At 45.0% G+C, this 25,688-nt stretch overlaps 1 protein-coding gene and 1 long non-coding RNA gene across 2 annotated transcripts; both read right to left on the bottom strand.

Annotated features, from left to right (window-relative positions):
• Positions 1 to 2,262: 2,262 nt before the first annotated feature.
• Positions 2,263 to 4,167, bottom strand: LOC120967922 (uncharacterized). Its single transcript, XR_005761780.3, has 2 exons — positions 3,893 to 4,167; positions 2,263 to 2,527 (listed from the first exon to the last, which is right to left on the bottom strand). It is a non-coding gene; the product is annotated as an uncharacterized lncRNA (long non-coding RNA).
• A 1,434-nt stretch (positions 4,168 to 5,601) lies between these two features.
• Positions 5,602 to 11,080, bottom strand: LOC109740968 (vacuolar-sorting protein BRO1). The gene is made up of 8 exons (XM_020300036.4): positions 10,263 to 11,080; positions 8,788 to 9,738; positions 8,547 to 8,636; positions 8,387 to 8,455; positions 7,487 to 7,627; positions 7,130 to 7,178; positions 6,488 to 6,591; positions 5,602 to 6,389 (listed from the first exon to the last, which is right to left on the bottom strand). The coding sequence occupies exons 1-8, from the start codon at positions 10,929 to 10,931 to the stop codon at positions 5,847 to 5,849; spliced, it is 2,616 nt and encodes an 871-aa protein (XP_020155625.1). The 5' UTR covers positions 10,932 to 11,080; the 3' UTR covers positions 5,602 to 5,846.
• Between the last annotated feature and the right edge of the window lie 14,608 nt (positions 11,081 to 25,688).

The following is a 25,688-nucleotide window of genomic DNA, read 5'->3' as shown; positions in this document are numbered from 1 at the left end:
GTATTGGAAGCCTATATTTGGATATCGAAAGTGTTCCGGGTGAAATCGGGATTTTACCGGAGTACCGGGAGTTACCGGAACCCCCCCCCCCCCCGGGGGGGGGGGGGGAAGTAATGGGCCTATTGGGCCTTAGTGGAGAAGAGAGAGAGGGCAGCCAGGAGGTGGCACGCGGCCCCCCTTGCCCCAGTCCGAATTGGACAAGGGAAGGGGGCGGCGGCCCCCCTCTCCTTCCTTCTCTCCACCTCCTCCTTCCCCCCTTCTCCTACTCCTACTAGGAAAGGAGGATTCCTACTCCCGGTGGGAGTAGGACTCCCCCCTTGGCGCGCCCTCCCTGGCCGGTCGCCTCTCCCCCCCCCCTTGCTCCTTTATATACGGGGGCAGGGGGCACCTCTAGACACAACAATTGATCTCTTGATCTCTTAGCCGTGTGCGGTGCCCCCCTCCACCATATTCCACCTCGATCATATCGTAGCGGTGCTTAGGCGAAGCCCTACGTCGGTAGCATCATCATCACCATCACCACGTTGTCGTGCTGATGGAACTCTCCCGTGAAGCTCTGCTGGATAGGAGTTCGCGGGACGTCATCGAGTTGAACGTGTGCTGAACTCGGAGGTGTCGTACGTTCGGTACTTGGATCGGTCTGATCATGAAGACGTACGACTACATCAACCGCGTTGTTCTAACGCTTCCGCTTTCGGTCTACGAGGGTACGTGGACAACACTCTCCCCTCTCGTTGCTATGCATCACCATGATCCTGTGTGTGTGCGTAGGAATTTTTTTTGAAATTACTACGTTCCCCAACACTATGATCGTTTAGTTTATTGCTATTCCTTTCTTCATGACTTATACATGTTCCTATGACTATGAGGTTATGCAACTCCCGAATACCGAAGGAACACTTAGTGTGCTATCAAACGTCACAACGTAACTGGGTGATTATAAAGATGCTCTACAGGTGTCTCCGATGGTGTTTGTTCAGTTGGCATAGATCGAGATTAGGATTTGTCACTCCGATTGTCAGAGAGGTATCTCTGGGCCCTCTCGGTAATGCTCATCACTATAAGCCTTGCAAGCAATGTGACTAATGAGTTAGTCACGGGATAATGCATTACGGAACAAGTAAAGAGACTTGCCGGTAACGAGATTGAACTAGGTATAGTGATACCGACGATCGAATCTCGGGCAAGTAACATACCGATGACAAAAGGAACAACGTATATTGTTGTGCGATTTGACCGATAAAGATCTTTGTAGAATATGTAGGAACCAATATGAGCATCCAGGTTCCGCTATTGGTTATTGACCGGAGATGTGTCTCGGTCATGTCTACATAGTTCTCGAACCCGTAGGGTCCGCACGCTTAACGTTCGATGATGATTCATATTATGAGTTTATGTGATTTGATGTACCGAAGGTTGTTCAGAGTCCCGGATGAGATCACGAACATGACGATGAGTCTCGAAATGGTCGAGACATAAAGATTGATATATTGGACCATGTTATTCGGACACCGAAAGTGTTCGGGTTGGTTTCGAATAAAACCGGAGTACCGGAGGGGTTACCGGAACCCCCCGGGGAAGTAATGGGCCTTAGTGGGCCTTAGGGGAGAGAGGGCAGCAGACGGGAGGTGGCGCCCCCCCCCCCCAAGGGGAGTCCGAATAGGACTAGGGGAGGGGGCGCGGCCCCTCTTTCTCTCTCCCTCTCCCTCTCCTTCCTTCTTCTCCTACTTGGACTAGGAAAGGGGGAAACCTACTCCTACTAGGAGTAGGAATCCGCTCCTTGGGCGCGCCCCTTGTGGCCGGCCCTCCTCCTCCTCCCCTCATTTATATACGGGGGAGGGGCACCCCATAGACACACAAGTTGATCTTTAGCCGTGTGCGGTGCCCCCCTCCACAGTTTTCCACCTCGGTCATATTGTCGTAGTGCTTAGGCGAAGCCCTGCGTCGGTAACTTCATCATCACCGTCAACACGCCGTCGTGCTGACGAAACTCTCCCTCGGCCTCAACTGGATCAAGAGTTCGAGGGACGTCACCGAGCTGAACGTGTGCAGATCGCGGAGGTGTCGTGCGTTCGGTACTTGATCGGTTGGATCGCGAAGACGTTCGACTACATCAACCGCATTACTAAACGCTTCCGCTTTCGGTCTACGAGGGTACGTGGACACACTCTCCCTGCTCGTTGCTATGCTTCTCCTAGATAGATCTTGCGTGATCGTAGGAATTTTTTTGAAATACTACGTTCCCCAACAAGCGAGTCACCATAAAAAACTAAGCAAACTATATAGTTTTTAAAATAACAAACTAACCAAACTATGGTTGATGCTGCTACAAGAAACTAGAGGTTCATTACAAGATAGGGAAATTATCAAGCAACAAGACGATGAGAAAACAAGCAGCACTACAATAGCTACCCCAAGAGAATTGATCACATGACCCATGTCACCTCCAACTCCCAAGTGGTCCGGTCATCTTTCCTGTTGATGAAAGTGGCAGGCTGCCCTTAACCTTATTTAGTATCCTCCCTTTCTGCAAACATAGATTGTCAATGTGTCACATCACCGGGGATCGCCCTTTCTGCAAACATATTTGTGGATGTGATTCCAAAAACGATATGCCATGCTAATATGCAAATTTCCAATTTAGTAAGCATAATTAGTTGCAACCTTCGAGTGTTACATCGCACTCAAAGTTGAGATTAGACATTCAATGTTTTGTTTGTTCCGCTAACTTATATATTATGACTTAAGATTTGATCCCAAACCACATAAGAAAGAACATATAGGTATAGATGTACCTTTTGGATTGTAAAAACTCATGTATGGAAACAAAGCACGTAAACTTTCAGTCTTCCATATGGTCTTCCACCTTAGTGACTTGAGATTAATCTCATAGATGCCAAGGTCTATAGTCACAAAAAGGGTATCACAGCCCTCCACAGATCCAATTAGTCTAGGTATTCTCTCGGGATTTCGAACGGGGAGAAGGTTTTTGAGGTTGATGACTGTTCGTTGAGTCCATGATGCAACTCCGTCGGAACCCATCTGTCTTGACCACAGGTAGAGGGTTAATCTATCCATGTGTGCAAGTCCCAAACTGTCGTCCTCCATGGCCGTGAGTATAGTGGCACCGACAAAGACATCCTCCACTAGCGGCCCATCAAGCAGTGATAAGCAATTAGAGCTCAAGTTGTACTTGAGAATTCCTACGCAAACATCAACATAATATGAAAGTATGGAGTAGGGTGAGTCTTCGATGAGGACTAGGGGGGGGGGGTTGATTCGATGCGTGCCTCAAATGGAACATGAAGACCAGAGGAATCTCTCCACCGCTTGCTCCATGGTTCAGAGCATGGCTTGCTCAGAAATTTAGAGCACGGATTGCTCCAATTGCACATCTCTGGCAGGGACACACCCGCGTATGCAACACAATCATCCTCGTCCTCGCCCTCTCCCACATACAAGTAGGCAAAAACCAACCGAAACGGGCCCTCGTGACACTGGCGGTGGTCGCATCCGGTCATAGCACAAAGCATAGCGGCTACACGGTTGTCGGCCACCATGTATCTTTTGGGTATGTGCACCTCCGTCCAGCGGGACGTCATGGGGTTCCGAATGATGAACTTCGTGGATCTCCGACCCTTCTCCCCAAATAGAACATGACCATGTCGGCAATCCCATACATCATATTTCGACTCGATCCAGCCGTCCTTGGATATGCATGAGTCGGATGTTGTGGCGGGAACAAAGTGTGATACAGGTTCTTCCTCCTCCTCCTCCGAGTCGGAGGTGTCGATCTGATTACAAAAGAATCCCAACATGGGGAGAGCTCCATGGAACTCTCGATAGCGGCTCTGGAAGTTAGGGCTGGTGAGAAGGCCGAACGAGAGCTTACTTGCAAGTGAGGCGCGCACGAGGAATGAGGGCTCATTCGGCAGGAAGCGGAGGAAGATCTCCTCGAGAAGCTCGCCGGACAAGGATGGTGCCGCTAGCGGCGGCGTGGTTGTTGGCATGGAGGCGAGGGTTTCGGGTGGGGGAAAAGTCGATGAAGCAAATAAATGTGGCCGCGGATGTAAGGGTTTGTCCAACATATGGGGTCGGAGTGGCAGCGAGAGGGGGTTGCTCTTGTTGTTGACTTGTAGCTGAGTTGTCTTTTTAAGAATGTTTAGTTTTGTACAACCAGATAAAGAGAACAACAAATCCATACCAAATAAGACATATACCCATATTCAAAATGAAAAGGCTCTTGGTATAAATAAAAAAGCTACTCAAATTCTTGAGCCATCTCGCAGCCCCAAATCCTTAGCCTCTCTCCGTCTTATTCAACTATATCTCCTGAACAAAAATAGTTACGAGTTTTGCTTTGGTGCCCCCCCCCCCCCCAAAAAAAGTTTACAGTTGATCCTGAATATGTACGAGAATACCCTTTTAAGTAACTTTAAGATTCGTGCAAAAACATTGGGAAGAGGGGGTACTAAAGCAAAACTCAATAGTTATTATTAAAATTCACCATAACATGTATGATTTATGGGTAATTTTTGTCGAGCACATGCTACACAACATCAAAATGTCTTAGAGCAATACTCCTAAAAACCATACTAGTAGTACAAATCAACAATAAAATATATCCGGTCCCCACCTAATGGATGTGAATATATTTTGCTTTTTCGCTACTTTATACACCTCTCATTTTCTTGTAACCGGTAGTTGTGCCGAATAAACCAGACATATTATTTTCTGCAATTGAATCTCATTTGGAAAAAATGTAACTTCTATTGAATTAAATATGAATACATAATCAGTACATATGGCACAACATAACAACACGCACGAGTTGAAATCAAACAACAGACACCATACAACAATAATCAATGTCATAGATGGACGGATGAGGCTAGGCGGCAGTGACGGCGGTCTTCATGCCAGACTGGCAGTGTACAGGGATATTGTAGATGAACTGATGAAGTAGTTTGTGCCGCATGCCAGTGTCACACCGTCGGAGCCAGACTTGTAGACCTTGGCACCTTGGCCGGCTTGGCGCATGCCTTCTACCCCGCTGCGCCCACCACCACCATGTCATGTGTCGTACTTGAACACTGCAGACTACACCATAATTCATATATTCTCTCCCTTTTATAATGTAGTGCGTATATTTTTTTTTTAAAGCCAAACCTCACAAACTTTGATCAAGTTTATGAAGAGAAATATTTGTATCTAGAATGTCAAACACATATCATTAGATTCATCATAAAATGTAGTTTCGTATTTTATATTTTTGGTATTGTAGATATAAATAGTTTCTCTATAAACTTGGTGCAAAGCATGACTTTTCAACAATTCTATACGCACTACATTATGAAACGGAGGAAGGGAGTACATCAAAACTTTATATCCGTTCATGCAGAATAATATTTGTCGATCAATGCATGCATGAATGTAGGTAGTATGTACAAGGGGTTGTACCTGACGAGATATGCATTGGTTCTCTCTAAACAAAATAGAAAGGCTGGAAGGTTACTCACTTTAGATACGCAGTGTACCAAAGTGACCTGACGTTTCAGTTCCCCTCGCCAGGTTGGTTAAACAAAGCATCCAAGCGGAGGCTGAGAAAAAAATAATCGTTCCTCATTTCCATAATCCAATACTGAAGCCAAGCAATGGCACGCCAATTGCATTATTACACGTACATATCATACAGGCTACCGCCTAACCAACCCGAGCACAATTGACATTACTCCGCCGGAACTCGTAACCAGTATGCCAGTATACACAAGAATGGAATCCACAAGGACACATATCCGCGAGAAAAATTAAGAGAACAAATCGTTCCTCCAGACCAAGATGGTCTTTCATTGAGGCCTGTAGTAGTTGCTCTGGTGATGAGGGTACGCGCCTGGGGCACTGTACGGTGCTTGTGGATACGGCCCTGGTTGCTGCGGCTGTGGCTGCTGCCCATTGTAGTACGGCCCGCGCCACCCGGGATACGCCGGTTGGCCATAGTCATGGCCAGGAGGTGGCTGATGCTGCTGCGGGTGCTGCTGGTACTGACCAGGGTGTGCTGCGCCATATGGAGGTTGCTGCGGTGGCGCACCATAGGTGGGGTATGGCTGCGAGTACGGAGGTCTTGACTCTGGTTGGGAGTAAACTGGCCTCGGGTCGCCCCCAGGTGGAGCACCGTACGAGGACTGAGCATGAGGAGCATGTGGCGGTGGTGATGGACTGTGCTGATCCGGTGGAACAGAAGAGCTCCTCGGCGTGTTAGTGTTGTGGCTGGAAGATGACAAGTTGAAACCTGCTAACTTTCTTTGCACGTCCTCGATCATTTCACGGCATTGGATGTTTCGCGTCATTATGAAGTCACTGCACTGCTGTTGTATCTTGCCGGTTGCATCCTGCCAAGGATCAAAAGTATCATCATCAGTAGTTCTACCAACAGGAGTCATCACCATTTATATTATCATTGGAGGAAGAAAAATGCAGTCACACAAACCTGTAAAGACACGTAAAAATTTAGGCCGTCATTCATGTTCTTCTTAATTGCCTGGTATTTAGCAACAGCTGCAGCAATTTGCTTGTAACATCTCTCACGAGCAACTGAAAAGTTATGTTCCACAAATCAGGATAATAATTGGTTGATTGAAAAGCATCTTGTATTACAGGCCTATAAACAAAACAAAAGAACACACATAAATACTGCACATAAAGAACTCCGACTGGGATATCATTTCGAAGCTGCATAGAAGTGTCAACAAAGCTCGTACTTGAACTTAAGATAGGAGTAAACAGAAGTGGTATCCATTGAAGGAACTTTACTAACAATGATGCACGGAAGGGAAAAAAGTGCTTACAAGCAAATGCCTAGCCTGCCACTTTAAGTACATAAAGTGGTCAAAGGGAGAACATAATCATACGAATAACTAAGATTAAAAATTGCTGAAACTGTCACAGGTATGACCGAAACAATAGGTATCCAATCCAATTGTACAAGGAATATAAATGGAGAAATCGTTCCTAAATCATTTGCTGGTACAACCGTACAACACTCAGTACATTCAAGATTGTATCAAGCCACTTCTAAAGTCACAAGTGCTGGACATCTGCCATCCATTGCTGAAGAAATTTAAAGGGTTACCTTTGTAATCATCTAGATTGAATACAGCAGCAAATTGCGCATTTTGTTCCTGTGGGAGGATCCAAACACAAGTAGTGTTAGACACAGGAAGAAAGAACGTCAAATGTAGCATTGTAAATTGTTTGAAATAATTTTTAGGGTCTTGCTTTCTTTGCCAATATTGGTTGCAAATCATTGACGCTTCTACATATTGGATGCAAATCGTTAATGCTTCTACACCTTCTCTTAATATATACAAACATTATCAATGGGATATATCTAAGTAAAAATATAGAAAGAATGTCTGCACCAAACTACCAGAACAAAATTTGTCCCAGAGTAGACTAAACAAGTCTTTATCAGGAATTGGGGCTTTACCTGTATTTGCAACAATAATTGTTCCTGTGCTACAATGTTATCAGCAATTTCAGCACAGATAGGATCGTACTTCGCAATCTCCTTCCTAAAAAGATCATCATGTGCTCCAACACCAGCCATCAACTTAGGGAGTATATCATCCTAGCATAAAATGAATGAATGCCCCAAATCTCAGTATACAAAATCAATGTAGAGTTGTAGACAACATCACAGACATGTTACATACGTATACTACTATTCTTGCAAACATCAAATTCAGTTATGCAAGGACCACCAAACTTGAAAAGCGAAGTCACAACACCTCCCTGAAATCTCGACAGGTTGAGGTGGAAGTTAACAAGAGTGCAAAGCAGAAAATGAATTGTTCCAGCATGAGTAGCAAACTAAATGCAAGGTTTTCATTAAAGGTTATCACAAATTAGTATTAGCATAGCACCCCCATGAACATAACATCTCATACATAAGCACGACTCGCCCACCGCGATGATAACTGGAAAATTGCTTGCGATTATTCAATTACCAAACTCCATCGGGGCAGTAACAAGTGAAAGGTGCACTTGACGCGCTAGCTTCTTAAACTGCCTAAAATACTAGGTGCAAATGTAAAACATGAATGTTTCACATGTATGTAGCATACATGGAACAATTAGAATACTTGAAGGATTGCACACGGATTCTTGCGACTACTGTAGATGACAGCTAGAATATTCACATGAAAAATAATAATTTTGCAGTTCATCACCAAGATCAGGCACCCAATGTTCGCTACTATAGTATTTGCAATACAGTTAGCAAACAAAATACAGCACCAGAAGATTACTAGGTGGCATTCTAGAGCTCAGGCTTGATGGTTATGAATGTGGAGATCAAAATAAGCCTCACAACAGGAAAGGATTGTACCTTTCTCTTCATTTCCTTCAGATGGTCTTCAAGGCCTGCCCTTTGTGCACCAAGAGATTCCAGTTGCCTCTGTGTCCACACATCAATTAGTTTTACCAAGCTTAAAGAAACAAGTCAAGCCTGCTACATGTTCGCCAGCTAACAAAAATAGGTGCATTACCAAGCTTTGTTTAAGGGCTCCAACGATAGCATCTTCATTCCCATCCAAGGACATGATAGGCCTTGAAATACTTGGTAGTGCAGACTCTATCTGCAGACATATAAAATCATCTTTTAAGTTTTAACTAAGAGGTGAAGTACTGATAGTGATGAATAATAGGGTGCAGTTCATTGCGAAGTAGATCAAGAAAGTTTCGAAATCTTATGAGTAATTCTAGTTCGATATAGTGTTAAACTCTTACCGGTCTTCTGTCAAGAATAGACATCAAGGGGTAGCTCTCCTTCACATCTCGTTCGATCAAAGCATCACTCGCAGCCGCTTTTTTAAGATTACCAGCAAAAAGATTCAATCGGTCTTGAATGTTCTTTGTTAGGGTGCTTGATTGAGGCCTAGTCCAACGACTTCCGAATTGCGTCCGGAATTGAGCATCTTCACTTGCCTCCTTCTGCAGCATCTCTTCAGTCTGAACAAGCAACTCCTGATTGACCCTATTCAAATCTCTCAGCTGCTGCAACTCAGCTTCCAAGCCAGCAGGGCCACCGCTTATCTGCACAGCCTCAACATCTTCCTTCAGATCTGCAGGTATGCTGACATTACCTTCCAATGATAGAATAGAATCAGGCAAGTCCATTTCCTTCAGCCTAACTCTAGTGATCTCACTAGATTGCTGAAGTTTCTCTGCTTGGGTCCGAATGATATCATCTACCATCTCTGTGTACTTAGAAAGGGCCTTCATGCTGCCATCAGGCACAAGTGATGAAAAAAGCCTCTCATTGCTAGCATCTAGAACTTCAGCCAAAGAAGTAGATTTTACAAGGGAAGCTGCAGGCAGAGCTCCCAAAGTACCCGCCTCTGGAACCCGCATCAGATAAACACTATTGTTCTCCTTCATGGCCCTATCCAAGTTGGTTTTCATGTTACTCTCCAGCTTATTAACAGAATCCAGAAGTGGCGCAGCAACTCCCTTAGCTGCCTTCTTGGCATCAGCCAAGGCGTTCATTCCAATCTTTAGGCGTGCAATTTCCTGAGCAATTTCTTCTTGCTGATGAAGATCCAATGAAAACCTATAGCAAGCATCAGCATAGAATTGAGCTGCCTTGAGCTGGACATGAGAAACCCATGTCCTGTCAAAGTGCTGACTAAGAGGAGGTGCACAGAGAGCTGCATAAGCTTCTTCATAGAATACGCCCACCTGAAAGCACAACAAGTAAGGCAGATGGCACATTTGAAATCAAAGTTACAGAAATGCAAAGGAATGTGGTATCATGAAGTTGAGCTAACTGTAAAGCATCAACATGCAAATTCTGCCAAAACAAGCAAATCTAGCAGGACTAGATTAAGAAAAAATCTCTACTGCAAAATATGAGACAAAGGAAAGCGGGGAAATCGATCATACATGGTTGTCTTCATCAAAATGTGTTGTAGAACAAATGACTTAATCATGGCACGAGTTACCAGGTTCGTCATAATATCAGGATAAACATACTGCACTAACATGGTGTTCAGCATAGTAAAACTCAATAACTGTCAACACTTGACTAGACAAATTCCCCAAACTACGTCATATCATAGTGTTCAAATTCACTTATGGCTGCTAATTATAGTGTGTTTGTATAAACGAGCGCAGAAGGTAACAACCCAAGCTGCCTATTAGTTTTAATTAGACTCATCAATACCCTGAGATAATCACAAGGTCATAGAACAGTAGGCACAGACCTGGCGCGCCACCTTGGAGCATAGTGCGGGCGGCTTCCCACCAGCTATGACCTTCTCGAAGAAGCACTCCTGCGCCTGTGCCAGCATGAGTTTCTCCAGCATCGCCGCGCAGTCGGGCGTCACATCGACGGTGGTGGCCCCCGCGGCGACGGCCTTGGCAGCGACCCCACTCTCCCTGAGCCAGGCAAAGGCCCCCGCAGCGCTCTGGAAGGCGCCGCAGGCGGTCCTGATCCCGACGTCGGTGGTGCGATCGGCGGCGAGCGCGATCTGCGAGTAGACGGCGCCGAGGTTGAAGAGCACGGCGGCCTTCTCGAGGTGGACGGAGGGCAGGCTGACCTTCTTGTTGGTCTTGAAGGCGTCGTGCCAGGTGAAGGAGAGGGAGTGGACGTGGGCGCGGTCGGGGGAGATGGGGAAGCGGGGCTTGACGAGGGCGAGCGCGCGGGCGTAGGCCAGGAGCGCGGCGCGGCGCTGCTCGAGGGAGGAGGAGTCCGGGAGGGAGGGGCTCTCGACGGCCGCGGCGCGGAGGTCGCGCACGGCGCAGAGGTCGTCGTCGGCGGTGGCCGCGTCGCGCTCCGAGTAGGCGGAGGCGATGTACTGGCGGAGCGGGCGATAGAGGTCGACGGCCGTGGCCTTCTTCTCGTGGATCGCCAGCATGACGTTGGCCGCCATCGGGGCGCGGTGGCCGGAGGGGGGGAAGGGAGGAGGAGGGGATCGGGGTCAGGGGTTGGGGGTAATTGCTTCGAGGTGAAGAAATTTGGGGGAAGTTGGAAGTTGTCGCGTTGGAGAGACTAGACTAGAGATTGCGGCCGGGGCCCGGTGAGCGGAGAGATACTTCGCCGCGTTGGGGACTCACGAGAGGAGGATGACGGAGTGGGACACGCCACGCTGTCGGAACGGGCTGGCAAATTTGACAAATTTAACCTATAAACAAAATCAAATCACAGAATGAACTGTCCGTGAAACTATTTCACGCGGCTGACCCGTGGCGCCTAGCTCTGATCACATGGGTGCGACGCTGGCCGTGTAGCGCCTATCTGTGAGGCGTTGCACAATGTAGTGTGGCGCCTTCGTGTCGGGCGTCGCACAAAAAGGTCAGCCGCGTGAAATAGTTTCACAGATAGTTCATTCTGTGATTTGATTTCGTCTATAGGTCAAATTTGTCAAATTTGCCGAACGGGCTTAACGCGATGGCGATCTCTCAAGCTGGCCGCCACAGCCCCACACGGTCGGTCGACTTGTGTGCTCGGAGTAGTAGGAAAAGAAAAAAAAATGTTGTGCTTTTCTATATAATTTATGAAAAGAAGTGTGTTTTTAGCACAGTACAAAGCACTCCCGGACCCTATGAGCACTTGGAAGATTGACGAAGTCGTCACATACGCCTTCGTAGTCGACGCGAACATCTCGTCCCACTGAACGCACATCGTTGAAAGGCCTGAAATAAATTCAGAAAAATAGAAACACCGATGTCAAGTCGAGGACTTGAACCCTGGTGAGCTGGGGATACCATTATCCTCCTGACCATCCAACCACAAATTGGTTCGCCGCAATCTCTCCAGCTGGTCGGTCAAGTTATTTGCTAGTTGTAATAGGAAAAGAAAAAAGGTTATGTATTTTTATTAAAAAAATACAACCATCTCCTCCTTTATTCGTTAAAAAGTGTAACCCGGCTAATTAACGAAAACCCGAACGAAAACCGTTATAACACACCTACAACAGGGCAGCAGCAACATACACGTCAACCGTGAGGCCGCGCATCGGACGAGCCGATGGCTCTGTCACCCGAGCAACCTGAAACCAACAACCAACAACCAAAACCGAAGCCGCCACTCCGGCATCCACATTGTCATGCCCAATATGCGATACTATCCTAGAGGAACTCGAAGGTCCCATCAAGGATAGAGCCGCATATTGAAGACGCTTTTTGAAAGTGCTAGTTATCGACTAGAGGGGGGTGAATAGGCGATTTTTATGACAGTCTTCAAAACATGAGAGTTTCGAAGACAAACAATAGAAATGAACCTATTGATATGCAGCGGAAGGTAGACTACACTAAGCAAGCTATAGTCAGTATTTAATGAAGTGAAAGCACGAAGACTAATAGCAGCTAGGTACTAAAGATCAGGATGGAAAATAGTATGAAGCCAAACAACGATAGTAGTCACACAGTGAAGTCAAACAGGTAGTGCAGGCAGGCAATGACTTCACGAAGACAAACTGTAAGTAAAAAGAGGGAGAGGATAGAACCAGTCACTTGGTGAGGACAAAGGATTTGTTGGACTAGTTCCAGTTGCTGTGACAACTGTACGTCTGGTTCGGGAGGCTGAGATTCAACTCAGAAGACCGTGTCTTCACCTTATTCCCCTTGAGCTAAGGACACCCAGTCCTCGCCCAATCACTCTGGAAAGTCTTCAAGGTAGACTTCCAAACCTTCATAGACTTCATTCACCGGCGATCCACAATGACTCTTGGATGCTCAGAACGTGACGCCTAACCGGCTGGAGGATTCACAGTCCTCAAGTGTAACAAGTCTTCAGGTCACGCGGACAGAAAGACTTCAGTGATGCCTAACACTCTTTGGCTCTGGGTGTTTGTGCTTTGTCCTCGCAAGGATTTCTCTCTCTCAAAGGCTCCGGAGGTGGGTTACTCTCAAACAACAAAAGCCGTGCACTAACTCTGAGCAGCCACCAATTTATGGTGTAGGAGGTGGGCTATTTATAGCCACTAGGCAATCCGACCTGATTTGTCCGAAATGACCCTGGGTCACTAAGGAACTGACACGTGTTCCAACGGTCAGATTTCAAACACACGCGGCAGCTTGACTTGGGCTACAAGTAAAGCTGACTCATCCAGCTCTGGATAAGATTTGCTCTCATTGTCTTCGCTCGAAGACATAGGATTTGGTTGAGCATCACTTCAGTCACTCTGACTTTGTTCACTGGGACCCCACTTAACAGTACGGTGGTTCCTATGACTCAACAAAGAAGAAAAGGAAACAACTAAACAACTAAGTCTTCGCGCTCCATAGTCTTCACGCGATGTCTTCTCATGTCATAGTCTTCAATGTGAATATCTTCACATACCACCATTTTCTGCAATGTCTTCATACATTTTTAGGGGTCCTCTCCGGTAGGTAAACCGAATCAATGAGGGACTACTACCTGTGTTATCCTGCAATTTTCACAAACACATTAGTCACTCAACCAGGTTTGTCGTCAATACTCCAAAACCAACTAGGGGTGGCACTAGATGCACTTACAATCTCCCCCTTCTTGGTGATTGATGACAAACTGGTTGAAGTTTTCAACGGGGATAAAAGTATGTGAAATTGTAAAGGTTAAGGTATTGTCTTCATAAGTAGCAACAGGCTCCCCTTGAAGATGTGCATATAAGTAATTTGCTTTTGGAATGCAAATGCACATGGCAGGTTGTACTTGTGGAGATCCTTTTCAACTTATGAAGACAATTCATCATGCATGATATGATATAACGAAGATAATGACATGCAAAATGAAAAATGGACGTCTGCAATATGACTTCGTGCGGGATTTATCATCGCACATACGGAATTTATCATCGCATCACAGAATAGCAGAAAACGTAGCAGACGACCATCAAGTTTAAGTGTTACAACTCAAAGAACCAAGTGTATCAAAAGAGAGAGTTGTAAACACTAGGCAAAATATAAAGCAACCGCCCATATGGACCCGCTTGAAGACTATCAACTCATATGCTTCTCCCCCTTTTGTCAGTAAGGACTAAAAAGGTTTGAAGACATAGAGTGTCTACTCGTTCCCAGAAGGAGTAGGTGAAGCAGCAGGGTTGTCGTTGGCGTTTGGCGGTGCAGTGTCGATACGCGCCGACGTTGGAGGTGGTGAAGTAGCATCATCTTGGTCATCAATGACTCGGGCATTCACGGTTGCAGCTGAGGAGGAATAGTCAGAGTCTTCAAGAGAGGGAGTCCGACGCAAGACAGCGTTACTTGGAGGAGTGGAGTCAAACTTGAATCTTTCAGTGAAGCCATCGTCTTGAAGATCTGCTTCAGCACTCGGCAATGTCAAACTCTTCCAAGACCTCCGACAGGTTTCATGAGTGACAAAGGCATTCTTGGTGGCAAGGTTGCGAATGCGATTGACATCCACCAAGAGGCTTTGCATCTGTCGCTTCAGCCAGTAGTGATGCTTATCCTGTTTCTGATGAAGGGCGACGAGAAGCTCTCGGTCATTGAGGACATGAGATCGCTTTCGAGGCCTTTGCGCAATTGTGCTCTGATACGTCTCCGTCATATCTACTTTTCCAAACACTTTTGCCCTTGTTTTGGACACTAACTTGCATGATTTGAATGGACCTAACCCGGACTGACGCTGTTTTCAGTAGAATTGCCATGGTGTTATTTATGTGCAAAAACAAAAGTTCTCGGAACGACCTGAAACTCCATGGAACATATTTTTGGAAAATATTAAAAATACTGGAAGAAGAATCCACGTCAGGGGGGCCTCCACCTGTCCACGAGGGTGGAGGGCGCGCCTGCCCCCCTGGGCGCGCCCCCTGCCTCGTGGGCCCCCTGACGCTCCACCGACCTCAACTCCAACTCCATATATTCGTGTTCGGCGAGAAAAAAATCAGAGAGAAGGATTCATCGTGTTTTACGATACGGAGCCGCCGCCAAGCCCTAAACTCTCTCGGGAGGGCTGATCTGGAGTCCGTTTGGGGCTCCGGAGAGGGGAATCCGTCGCCGTCGTCATCATCAACCATCCTCCATCACCAATTTCATGATGCTCACCGCCGTGCGTGAGTAATTCCATCGCAGGCTTGATGGACGGTGATGGGTTGGATGAGATTTATCATGTAATCGAGTTAGTTTTGTTAGGGTTTGATCCCTAGTATCCATTATGTTCTGAGATTTATGTTGCTATGACTTTGCTATGCTTAATGCTTGTCACTAGGGCCCGAGTGCCATGATTTCAGATTTGAACCTTTTATGTTTTCATGAATATATGTGAGTTCTTGATCCTATCTTGCAAGTCTATTGTGACGCCCCCAATTCAATCGTACACTAATCATACACGCAAACGTGTACGATCAAGATCAGGGACTCACGGGAAGATATCACAACACAACTCTAAAAAGAAAATAAGTCATACAAGCATCATAATACAAGCCAGGGGCCTCGAGAGCTCGAATACAAGTGCTCGATCATAGACGAGTCAGCGGAAGCAACAATATCTGAGTACAGACATAAGTTAAACAAGTTTGCCTTAAGAAGGCTAGCACAAACTAGGATACAGATCGAAAGAGGCGCAGGCCTCCTGCCTGGGATCCTCCTAAACTACTCCTGGTCGTCGTCAGCGGCCTACACGTAGTAGTAGGCACCTCCGGTGTAGTAGAAGTCGTCGTCGACGGTAGCGTCTGGCTCCTGGGCTCCAGCATCTGGTTGCGACAACCAGGAAGAAAAGGAAAGGAGGGAAAGAGGGAGAAAAGCAACCATGAGTACTCATCCAAAGTACTCACAAGCAAGGATCTACACTACATATGCAGGGGTATCTGTGTAAAGGGGCAATATCGATGGACCGAACTGCAGAATGCTAGAATAAGAGGGGGATAGCTAGTCCTGTCGAAGACTACGCTTCTGGCAGCCTCCATCTTGCAGCATGTAGAAGAGAGTAGATGGTAAGTTCACCAAGTAGCATCGCATAGCATAATCCTACCCGGCGATCCCCTCCTCGTCGCCCTGTGAGAGAGTGATCACCGGGTTATATCTGGCACTTGGAAGGGTGTGTTTTATTAAGTATCCGGTTCTAGTTGTCATAAGGTCAAGGTACAACTCCAAGTCGTCCTGTTACCGAAGATCACGGCTATTCGAATAGATAAACTTCCCTGCAGGGGTGCACCACATAACCCAACAAGCTCGATCCCATTTGGCCGGACACACTTTTCTGGGTCATGCCCGGCCGCGGAAGATCAACACGTCGCAGCCCCACCTAGGCACAACAGAGAGGTCAGCACGCCGGTCTAAATCCTATGCGCGTAGGGGTCTGAGCCCATCGCCCATTGCACACCTGCACGTTGCGTACGCGGCCGGAAGCATACCTAGCCTAGCAGGCGTTCCAGTCCAATCCGGCGCGCGCCGCTCAGTCGCTGACGTCACGAAGGCTTCGGCTGATACCACGACGTCGAGTGCCCATAACTGTTCCCGCGTAGTTGGTTAGTGCGTATAGGCCAATGGCCAGACTCAGATCAAATACCAAGATCTCGTTAAGCGTGTTAAGTATCCGTGAATGCCGACCAGGGCCAGGCTCACCTCTCTCCTAGGTGGTCTCAACCTACCCTGTCGCTCCGCCACAAAGTAACAGTCGGGGGCCGTCGGGAACCCAGGCCCACCTCTACCGGGATGGAGCCACCTGCCCCTTCAGCCCCCATCTTCGAACAGTATCATAAGTAATGTAATAGTATAAAGTATATGTCATATGCCCGTGATCACCTCCCGAAGTGATCACGGCCCAGTAGTATAGCATGGCAGACGGACAAGAGTGTAAGGCCACTGATGGAATACTAGCATCCTATACTAAGCATTTAGGATTGCAGGTAAGGGTGACAACTGTAGCAACAATGACAGGCTATGCAGCAGAATAGGATTAACGGAAAGCAGTAACATGCTACACTACACTAATGCAAGCAGTATAGAGAAGAATAGGCGATATCTGGTGATCAAGGGGGGGGGGCTTGCCTGGAAGCTCAGCCGAGAAGGAGGGGTCGTCAAAACCGTAGTCGAACTGGGGGTCGCCGGCAGTCTCGGGGTCTACCGAAAAGAAGTAACGGAAGGGGAATACAATAAATAACAGAGCAATCAAAGCATCACAAAGCGTAACATGGCAATACGCGGTGCTAGAGGTGACCTAACGCAGTAGTAGGTGATACCGGTGAAGTGGGGAAGACATCCGGGAAAGTATTCCCGGTGTTTCGCGTTTTCGGACAGATGAACCGGACGGGAAAAGTTGTGCATTTACTATGCTAGGGATGTGTGGCGGATGAACGGGCTGCGTATTCGGATTCGCCTCGTCGTTCTGAGCAACTTTCATGTACAAAGTATTTTCATCCGAGTTACGGATTATTTTATATTAATTTCTTAAGTTTTAGACTTTTTATTTTTTTTATTAATTTCGAGAATAAAATGCAACAAATACATGTGTAACCATGGACAGCTAGACCCAGAGGCTTACAGGTGGGGCCAGGGTCTAAGTTGACCCAGTCAATACTTGACTGGTCAACTTGTGAACAGTGCCAGTGGGGGCCCAGTTGTCATGGACTCTATTTTATTAAGTCAAATTAATTTGAGATAATCAACAGGGGTGGATCACATGTTATTTTCTATTGCATTAAACTAAATTAGCACTAACTAATCTAGTCTAATTAAACAAGGACCGGTCGTATTGGACAGTGGCCCAGCCGGCCACAAGCACACACGCATACAACACATTCAATCATGGCCATCGCCATGTTCAGTAGCAGCAGCAGTCCGCGGCAATTGAGCAGCAACTAGTAGCAATAGTAGTGAGGAGCAGCAACGGCTCGTGAGAAGCGAGTAGCAGGAGTAGCGGCGCAGCAGTACGTGGCAAGCAGCAGGAGCAGCACGCAGCCAGCGGCGGCAAGCTGGAGCGGCAGTAGGTAAGAGGAGCAGCCGCAAACAGACGCAGGGAGCAGCGGCGGCTCGGGCGCGGCCGTGAGCGGCGTTGGTGCAGGGCAGGCAGCAGTCGCGAGCCTGGGTGCGGCTAGGAAGCGGTGCGCGGGGAGGGTGGGCCGCGGCCGCGGCGACCAGCAGGCAGAGGCGGGCGGCGCGCGGATGCGAACGACAGCGGACGGCGAACAACAACGGACAACGGCGGCCGGAGCAACCAAAAACTAAAACGACGCTGGAGCTCAAAATCGAGCTCAAGCTAAGGGGAAAACGACACCGTTGCTCACATCGGGGTGTTGCCGTGTTCGAAGTGACACGAGGAGGCCGGAGTCGAGGGGATCGACGGGAATAAGCGGCAGCGTCCGACGAAGGGGATCGAGGAAGATGGCGTTGAGGCGGCTCGCCGGCTCCAATCCAGTGGCTCAGGCGATGGACGAGATGATGGCGGTCCTCCTTGACAGCAGCTTGGGCGCCGGGGAGCTCGGTGGCCACGAGGGCGCGAGTGGACACCGGCGATGGCGCTCGGGTGAGAGGGGAGAAGCGGATCCGGGGCGGGAGGGGGCGGAGATCTGGGAGGAGAGCGGGGGGCTAGTGGGAGAGGGAACCAAGGAGCCGCAACGCTGGCTGCCTTATCCCACCGACGGGGACGACGAGGTGGTTCGACGGGGACGCGCCCCTGTTCATGGCGCGGTCGGAGGAACAGGGCGCGTGGGAAGAAGACGACAAGGGGGAACGGGGGAGTGGGCCTGCTCGGTTGGGCCGGTTGGGCTGGCCGGCTGGGCCGTTTGGCCAGTTGGCCAGGGGGTTCCTTTTCTTCCTCTTTCTATTTTATTTCTGTCTTTACTTTTTATTTATCTTTCTTTTACTGATTTATATTTTATCTTAGTTTTGTAAAATACAAAAATGATCCCTGAATTAGTATTACCACTAAACATACTGCCACAAAAAGTTTAACCCCCGAACAAAATAGTTTACTATTTTATAAAATCCAAAAGCCATTTATTTAATTGTTTTACCTACTGTTTTAATTACTTAAGTGCATTTAGACCTTTTATAAAAATGTGGTTTCTCCAACATAATTACCTATACATTATTTAGCACAACCCGAACAATTTAGTTTTAATATTTGATAACTTTTGTTGTTAGCCTTTGTTTTAAATTTGAATTTGAATCGATTTCGAATCAACGCGAGTTTAATTACAGTAACCGAGGTGACGTGGCATCATTAGCAGAGGTTCACTGTAGTTTGATTATCCGGGCGTTACATCTATAGTCACCTACTATGTGTTATGATCCGGCAACCCCGAAGTGACAATAATCGGGACCACTCCCAGTGATGACCGTAGTTTGAGGAGTTCATGTATTCACTATGTGTTAATGCTTTGGTCCGGTACTCTATTAAAAGGAGGCCTTAATATCCCTTAGTTTCCGCTATGACCCCGCTGCCACGGGAGGGTAGGACAAAAGATGTCATGCAAGTTCTTTTCCATAAGCACATATGACTATATTCGGAATACATGCCTATATTACATTGATGAATTGGAGCTAGTTCTGTGTCACCCTATGTTATGACTGTTACATGATGAACCGCATCCGGCATAATTCTCCATCACTGATCCAATGCCTGCAAGCTTTTCACTTATTGTTCTTCGCTTATTTACTTTTCCGTTGCTACTGTTACAATCATTACAAAACCCAAAAATATTACTTTTGCTACTGCTACTGTTACTTCCATATTACTTTGCTACTAAATACTTTGCTGCAGATACTAAGTTATCCAGGTGTGGTTGAATTGACAACTCAACTGCTAATACTTGAGAATATTCTTTGGCTCCCCTTGTGTCGAATCAATAAATTTGGGTTGAATACTCTACCCTCAAAAATTGTTGTGATCCCCTATACTTGTGGGTTATCAAGACTATTTTCTGGCGCCGTTGCCGGGGAGCATAGCTTATTCTTTGAGTCACTTGGTATTTATATCTGCTGGTCACTATGAAGAACTTGAAAGACGAGAAAACAAAAATTTATCCCTCAACTACGAGGGGAGGTAAGGAATTGCCATCTAGCTCTGCACTTGATTCACCTTCTGTTTTGAGTAAGCTTGCGACACCTAAACCTGCCTCTGCTATTCATTCTGATATGTCGCATGTTATTGATGAAACCACTTCTGCTATGCATGATACTTATGATGAAACTACTTCTATGCTTGATACTACTGTGCCACTTGGTGAATTTCTTGATGAACAACTTGCTAGGGCTAGAGAGAATGAAATTACTGAAACTGATAATATTGATGATAGTGATGATGAAGGCTCTCTCCCTAATAAATATGAATTACCTATTGTTCCTGAGGGTTATGTTTTGGAGGAAGAAGCTGCTAGAGCTATTCTTGCTTGCAATGATAGATATGATCTTAAAAGATTATTAGCTAAATGGAAGCAGCAATCTCTTAATGCTAGAATGAAACCTGACCCTGCTTTTGCTACTTCACCTATCTGTGTTACTGATAAGGATTATGAATTCTATGTTGATCCTGATATAATTACTTTGGTTGAATCTGATCCTTTTTATGGCTATGAATCTGAAACTGTTGTGGCACATCTTACTAAATTAAATGATATAGCCACCCTGTTCACTAATGATGAGAAAAATCGCTACTTTTATATCCTTAAAATATTTCCGTTCTCATTAAAGGGTGATGCTAAGATATGGTTTAATTCTCTTGATCCAGGTTGTGTGCGTAGTCCCCAGGATATGATTTATTACTTCTCTGCTAAATATTTCCCAGCTCATAAGAAACAAGCTGCTTTAAGGGATATATATAATTTTGTGCAAATTGAAGAAGAGAGTCTCCCACAAGCTTGGGGGAGGCTTCTCCAATTACTTAATGCTTTGCCTGATCATCCTCTTAAGAAAAATGAAATACTTGATATCTTTTATAATGGACTAACCGATGCTTCCAGAGATTGCCTGGATAGTTGTGCTGGTTCTGTTTTTAGGGAAAGAACACCGGATGAAGCTGAGATTCTATTGAATAATATGTTGAAAAATGAAAATAATTGGACACTTCCTGAGCCAATTCCTGAACTAATTCCTAAACCAACTCCGAAGAAGAGGGGTGTTCTATTTCTCAGTCCTGAAGATATGCAAGAGGCAAAGAAATTATGAAAGAAAAAGGTATTAAAGCTGAAGATGTTAAGAATTTACCTCCTATTGAAGAAATACATGGCCTTAATTTACCGCCTGTTGAAGAAACATATGATTTTAATTCATCACCTATGAAGAAACTCATGGTCTTGATAACCCAACACAGGTAGTAAAGGTAAATTCTCTCTATAGATATGATAAAGCTGAAATCCCTCCTACTAAGTTTGCTAGCCAATGTTTGGATGAGTTTGATAACTTTATGGTTAAGCAAGAAGATTTTAATGCTTATTTTGGTAGAAAATTAAAACAAGATGCTTATATGATTGAACACTTGGGTGATTATATGTCTAGAGTTAAAGGTGAACTTAAACTCATTAGTAAACATGCTTCTATGGTTACCACTCAAGTAGAACAAGTAGTTAAAGCTCAGAATGATTTGCTCAATGAATTGAATAGTAAGAATAATGATTTTGCTGTTAGAGTGGCTACTAGAACTGGTAAAATGACCCAGGAACCTTTGTATCCTCAAGGCCATCCTAAGAGAATTGAGCAGGATTCTCAGAGAAATAATATTGATGCACCTAGTCCTTCTAAAAAGAAGAAAAAGAAAAATGATAGGACTTTGCATACTTCTAGTGAACCTATTGCTGAACCACCTGAGAATCCAAATGATATTTCCATTTCTGATGCTGAAACACAATCTGATAATGAACATGAACCTAATGAAAATGTTAATGATAATGTTCATGATGATGCTCAACCTAGCAATGACAATGATGTAGAAATTGAACCTGCTATTGATCTTGATAACCCACAATCAAAGAATCAACGTAATGATAAGAGAGACTTTGTTGCTAGGAAGCACGGTAAAGAAAGAGAACCATGGGTTCAGAAACCCATGCCTTTTCCTCCTAAACCATCCAAGAAAAAGGATGATGAGGATTTTGAGCGCTTTGCTGAAATGATTAGACCTATCTTTTTGCGTATGCGTTTGACTGATATGCTTAAAATGAATCCTTATGCTAAGTATATGAAAGAAATTGTTACAAATAAGAGAAAGATACCGGAAGCTGAAATTTCCACCATGCTTGCTAATTATACTTTTAAGGGTGGAATACCTAAGAAACTTGGAGATCGAGGAGTACCAACTATACCATGCTCCATTAAGAGAAATTATGTTAAAACTGCTTTGTGTGATCTTGGAGCCGGTGTTAGTGTTATGCCTCTCTCTTTATATCGTAGACTTGATTTGAATAAGTTGACACCCACTGAAATATCTTTGCAAATGGCTGATAAATCAACTGCTATACCTGTCGGTATTTGTGAGGATGTGCTTGTTGTGGTTGCAAATGTTACTATTTTAACGGACTTTGTTATTCTTGATATTCCCGAGGACGATAGTATGTCTATTATTCTTGGAAGACCCTTTTTGAATACTGTAGGGGCTATTATTGATTGCAACAAAGGCAATGTCACTTTTCATGTTAATGGCAATGAGCATACGGTACACTTTCCGAGGAAACAACCTCAAGCTCATAGTATCAATTCTATTGGAAAAATTCCATTGATTATTTTTGGAGGTTTTGAATTTCCTCTTCCTACTGTCAAGAAGAAATATGATATTCTTATTATTGGGGATGTGCATATCCCCGTTGAGGTAACATAGTGTTATTCGAAATTTCTCCGGTTTCATGTTATTCGGAATGAGTTTGTTAACAAGACTTGATCAACCTTGTTAGTGGATTCCTTTTGATGAGCATGAGATGGATGAAACTAGAAAGCACAACCTTCTGTACCCTCTCTCTACTTTCTATTATTTAGTTGAAATAAACTAAAAATAGTATTTTTCTGTCCGTTTTCTGAATTATCCATGCAATATAAAAATACCCCGAAAATAAAAGTTCTCCAAATGCCCTGAAATTAAAATATGATTTTTTCTGGAATATTTTGAGAATATGTGGCACTGAGAACACAGCAGGGGAGCAAGCACCTGGCCACGAGGGTCCAGGGCGCGCCCACCCCTATAGGGCGCGCCCCCTGCCTCGTGGGCCCATGGTGGCTCCCCTCCACTTATTCCTGCACCCACACACTTCTTCTTCCTCCCAAAAAAAATCACCATCCAGCTCAAGCACGAGTTCTAGCTCATTTTGCTGCGATTTTTTATCTCCTTGCTCAAAGCACCTCTCACAAAACTGCTTGGGGGGATTGTTCCTTGGTATGTGACTCCTCCATTGGTCCAATTAGTTTTTGTTCTAGTGCTTTATTCATTGCAAATTTGTGCTGCCTAGGTGACCATGTTCTTGAGCTTGCATGTCAAATTTATATGGTTCTAAGTAGTTCTAATGCATGATATAGGCTTTAGGCGCTTGTAGGAGTAGTTGCTATCAATTTTGTTGAGCTTGGTTCACTTTTATTTGAAGTTACTAAAAAATTTCAGAATTTTTCAAAAAATAATGAAGAGATTTTTGAGGGGCTCATCGAGCCGAAGCTCGAAGGAAAAGCAAAGTTAAGAAGCAGAGAGGCCCAAATATAATCTGCCTCGCACCGGGGAGGCCTCACCGACTTCCTCCGCGACCAACGCGAACAGTATCTCTTACTCACTAATACTTTTGTGCAAAGCTTCTACTATTATCCTAAGGAATCACCTCCTTCAGTAGAGTTTCATTTATATGATGTGGTTAAGAAGATGTCACTAGATGAATTTTGCAAGGTTTGCAAAATACCTTTCGAGGGTAGTTTAGAGGAACCACATCGTAAAGATGTGGATGGGTTTATTGACACTATTACTGTAGGGGAAACTAGAAAGGTTTCCGATGCAAGAATCACTAGCATACATTTTCCTGTTTTACGCTACTTTGCAATATTTGCTAGTCGTTGCTTAATTGGTCGCGGAAACTGTGGAAACCTTAGTGTTCCTGATATTATTATTTTGTTCCATGGTTTATTCTGTGACAACTCTGTTAGTATGGGCGGTATTATTGCTAAATTGGTAAGTCTGAACCGTACAAAGGGCCCCATCTTTGGAGGTATTTACGCTTCACGCCTTGCTGCACACTATAACATACCTATTAGGCACTATGAAAAAGAAGAAAAATTACTGCCCACTGCTTATTTAGATTATAAGAGTATGGTAGCGCATGATTTTATTGTTAAGAACAGGGAAAGGGCGCTTAAATACAAATTGTTCTTTGATAAACATCACCCTGAGACCATTACCTTGCTTGCTCCTTCCTTGTTTGATTTATCTGCAGGCCCATATCTAGTTCCGTTGGCGGCCATCTACGCCTATCGGAACCCTACATCAGCCACAGAGCCGGAGCCGGAACCACAATTTGAACCTCCACGACAATCTAATTACCAGTGGGATCCGGAAATGATTGCCAACCAGTGGCAATCAGAGTCTTCTTCATCTCAGTACGACCCCAACTACAACTTTGGATATCCGCCAGGCCATCCGTGGCAATAAACCAACTTAGGCCAAAAGCCTAAGCTTGGGGGAGTACATATTTCCCACCGACATTACATTTATGTTCACACATTCATTGCTAGATGTCGGTGCTCATACTTTTTCACTGTAATATCCATGCTAGTTTATTTTCTTTTTACGCTTTTTTCTTGTGTGTTTGATAAACCTTAAGAAAAACCAAAAAAATTAGTAATAGCTTTTAGCTAGTTTACTTTTCATGTTGTAGTAGTAATAATTAAAAAGAAAACCCAAAAAGATTTCCCGTTCTTCTTTTGCTTGTTGGGAGCTTTCCCGTGTAAATAGTTTTATTTTATTTTCTTTTCTTTGGGGGTTGATAGGAGAAGACCATAATTAAATTGTTGAAGTGGCTCTTATATGCTTTATTGTTGATTTAACCAAGAGCCCATATTGCCTTGTCTTCTCCTGCTTATTGAATGCTCGCAGATTCCAGCTTAGTCCAATGCACGTGCACTCTTATTATTATTCACATCATTCGGTCGTGCAAGTGAAAGGCAATTATGACGATATATGATGGACTGATTGAGATGAGAGAAGCTGGTATGAACTCGGCCTCTCTTGTTTTTGTAAATATGATTAGTTCATCGTTCCTGATTCAGCCTATTATGAATAAACATGTTTGCAATGACAAGTAGAGATTATAGTTGCTCGTTCCATGCTTGATTAGCTATGAGTTATAATGGTTTACCTTGCGTGCCAACATGCTATTAAAATGGTTGTGATGTGGTATAGTGGGGTGGTATCCTCCTTTGAATGATTTAAGTGACTCGACTTGGCACATGTTCACACATGTAGTTGAAACAAATCAACATAGCCTTCACGATATTTATGTTCATGGTGGATTATATCCTACTCATGCTTGTACTCAATGTTTATTAATTTTAATGCATGTTCATGACTGTTGTCGCTCTCTAGTTGATCGCTTCCCAGTCTTTTGCTAGCCTTCACTTGCACTAAGCGGGAATACTGCTTGTGCATCCAATCCCTTAAACCCCAAAGTTATTCCATATAAGTCCACTATACCTTCCTATATGCGGTATCTACCTGCCGTTCCAAGTAAATTTGTATGTGCCAAACTCTAAACCTTCAAATGAAATTCTATTTTGTATGCTCGAATAGCTCA

This window comes from Aegilops tauschii, chromosome 1 (genome assembly GCF_002575655.3).
Source record: "Aegilops tauschii subsp. strangulata cultivar AL8/78 chromosome 1, Aet v6.0, whole genome shotgun sequence".
NCBI classification, from domain to species: domain Eukaryota; kingdom Viridiplantae; phylum Streptophyta; class Magnoliopsida; order Poales; family Poaceae; genus Aegilops; species Aegilops tauschii.
The sequence above is the reverse complement of the archived record's forward strand: the minus strand, read 5'-3'. Positions and strand labels throughout refer to the sequence as shown.

Coding starts and splice junctions, on each gene's coding strand:
- LOC109740968 (XM_020300036.4), bottom strand. CDS start 10,931: ATGGCGGCCAACGTCATGCTGGCGATCCACGAGAAGAAGGCCACGGCC. Junction 8,637..8,787: donor CTATTCTTGACAGAAGACCG/GTAAGAGTTTAA, acceptor ATATGTCTGCAG/ATAGAGTCTGCACTACCAAG. Junction 7,628..8,386: donor TGAAGGAAATGAAGAGAAAG/GTACAATCCTTT, acceptor ATTTTATGCTAG/GATGATATACTCCCTAAGTT.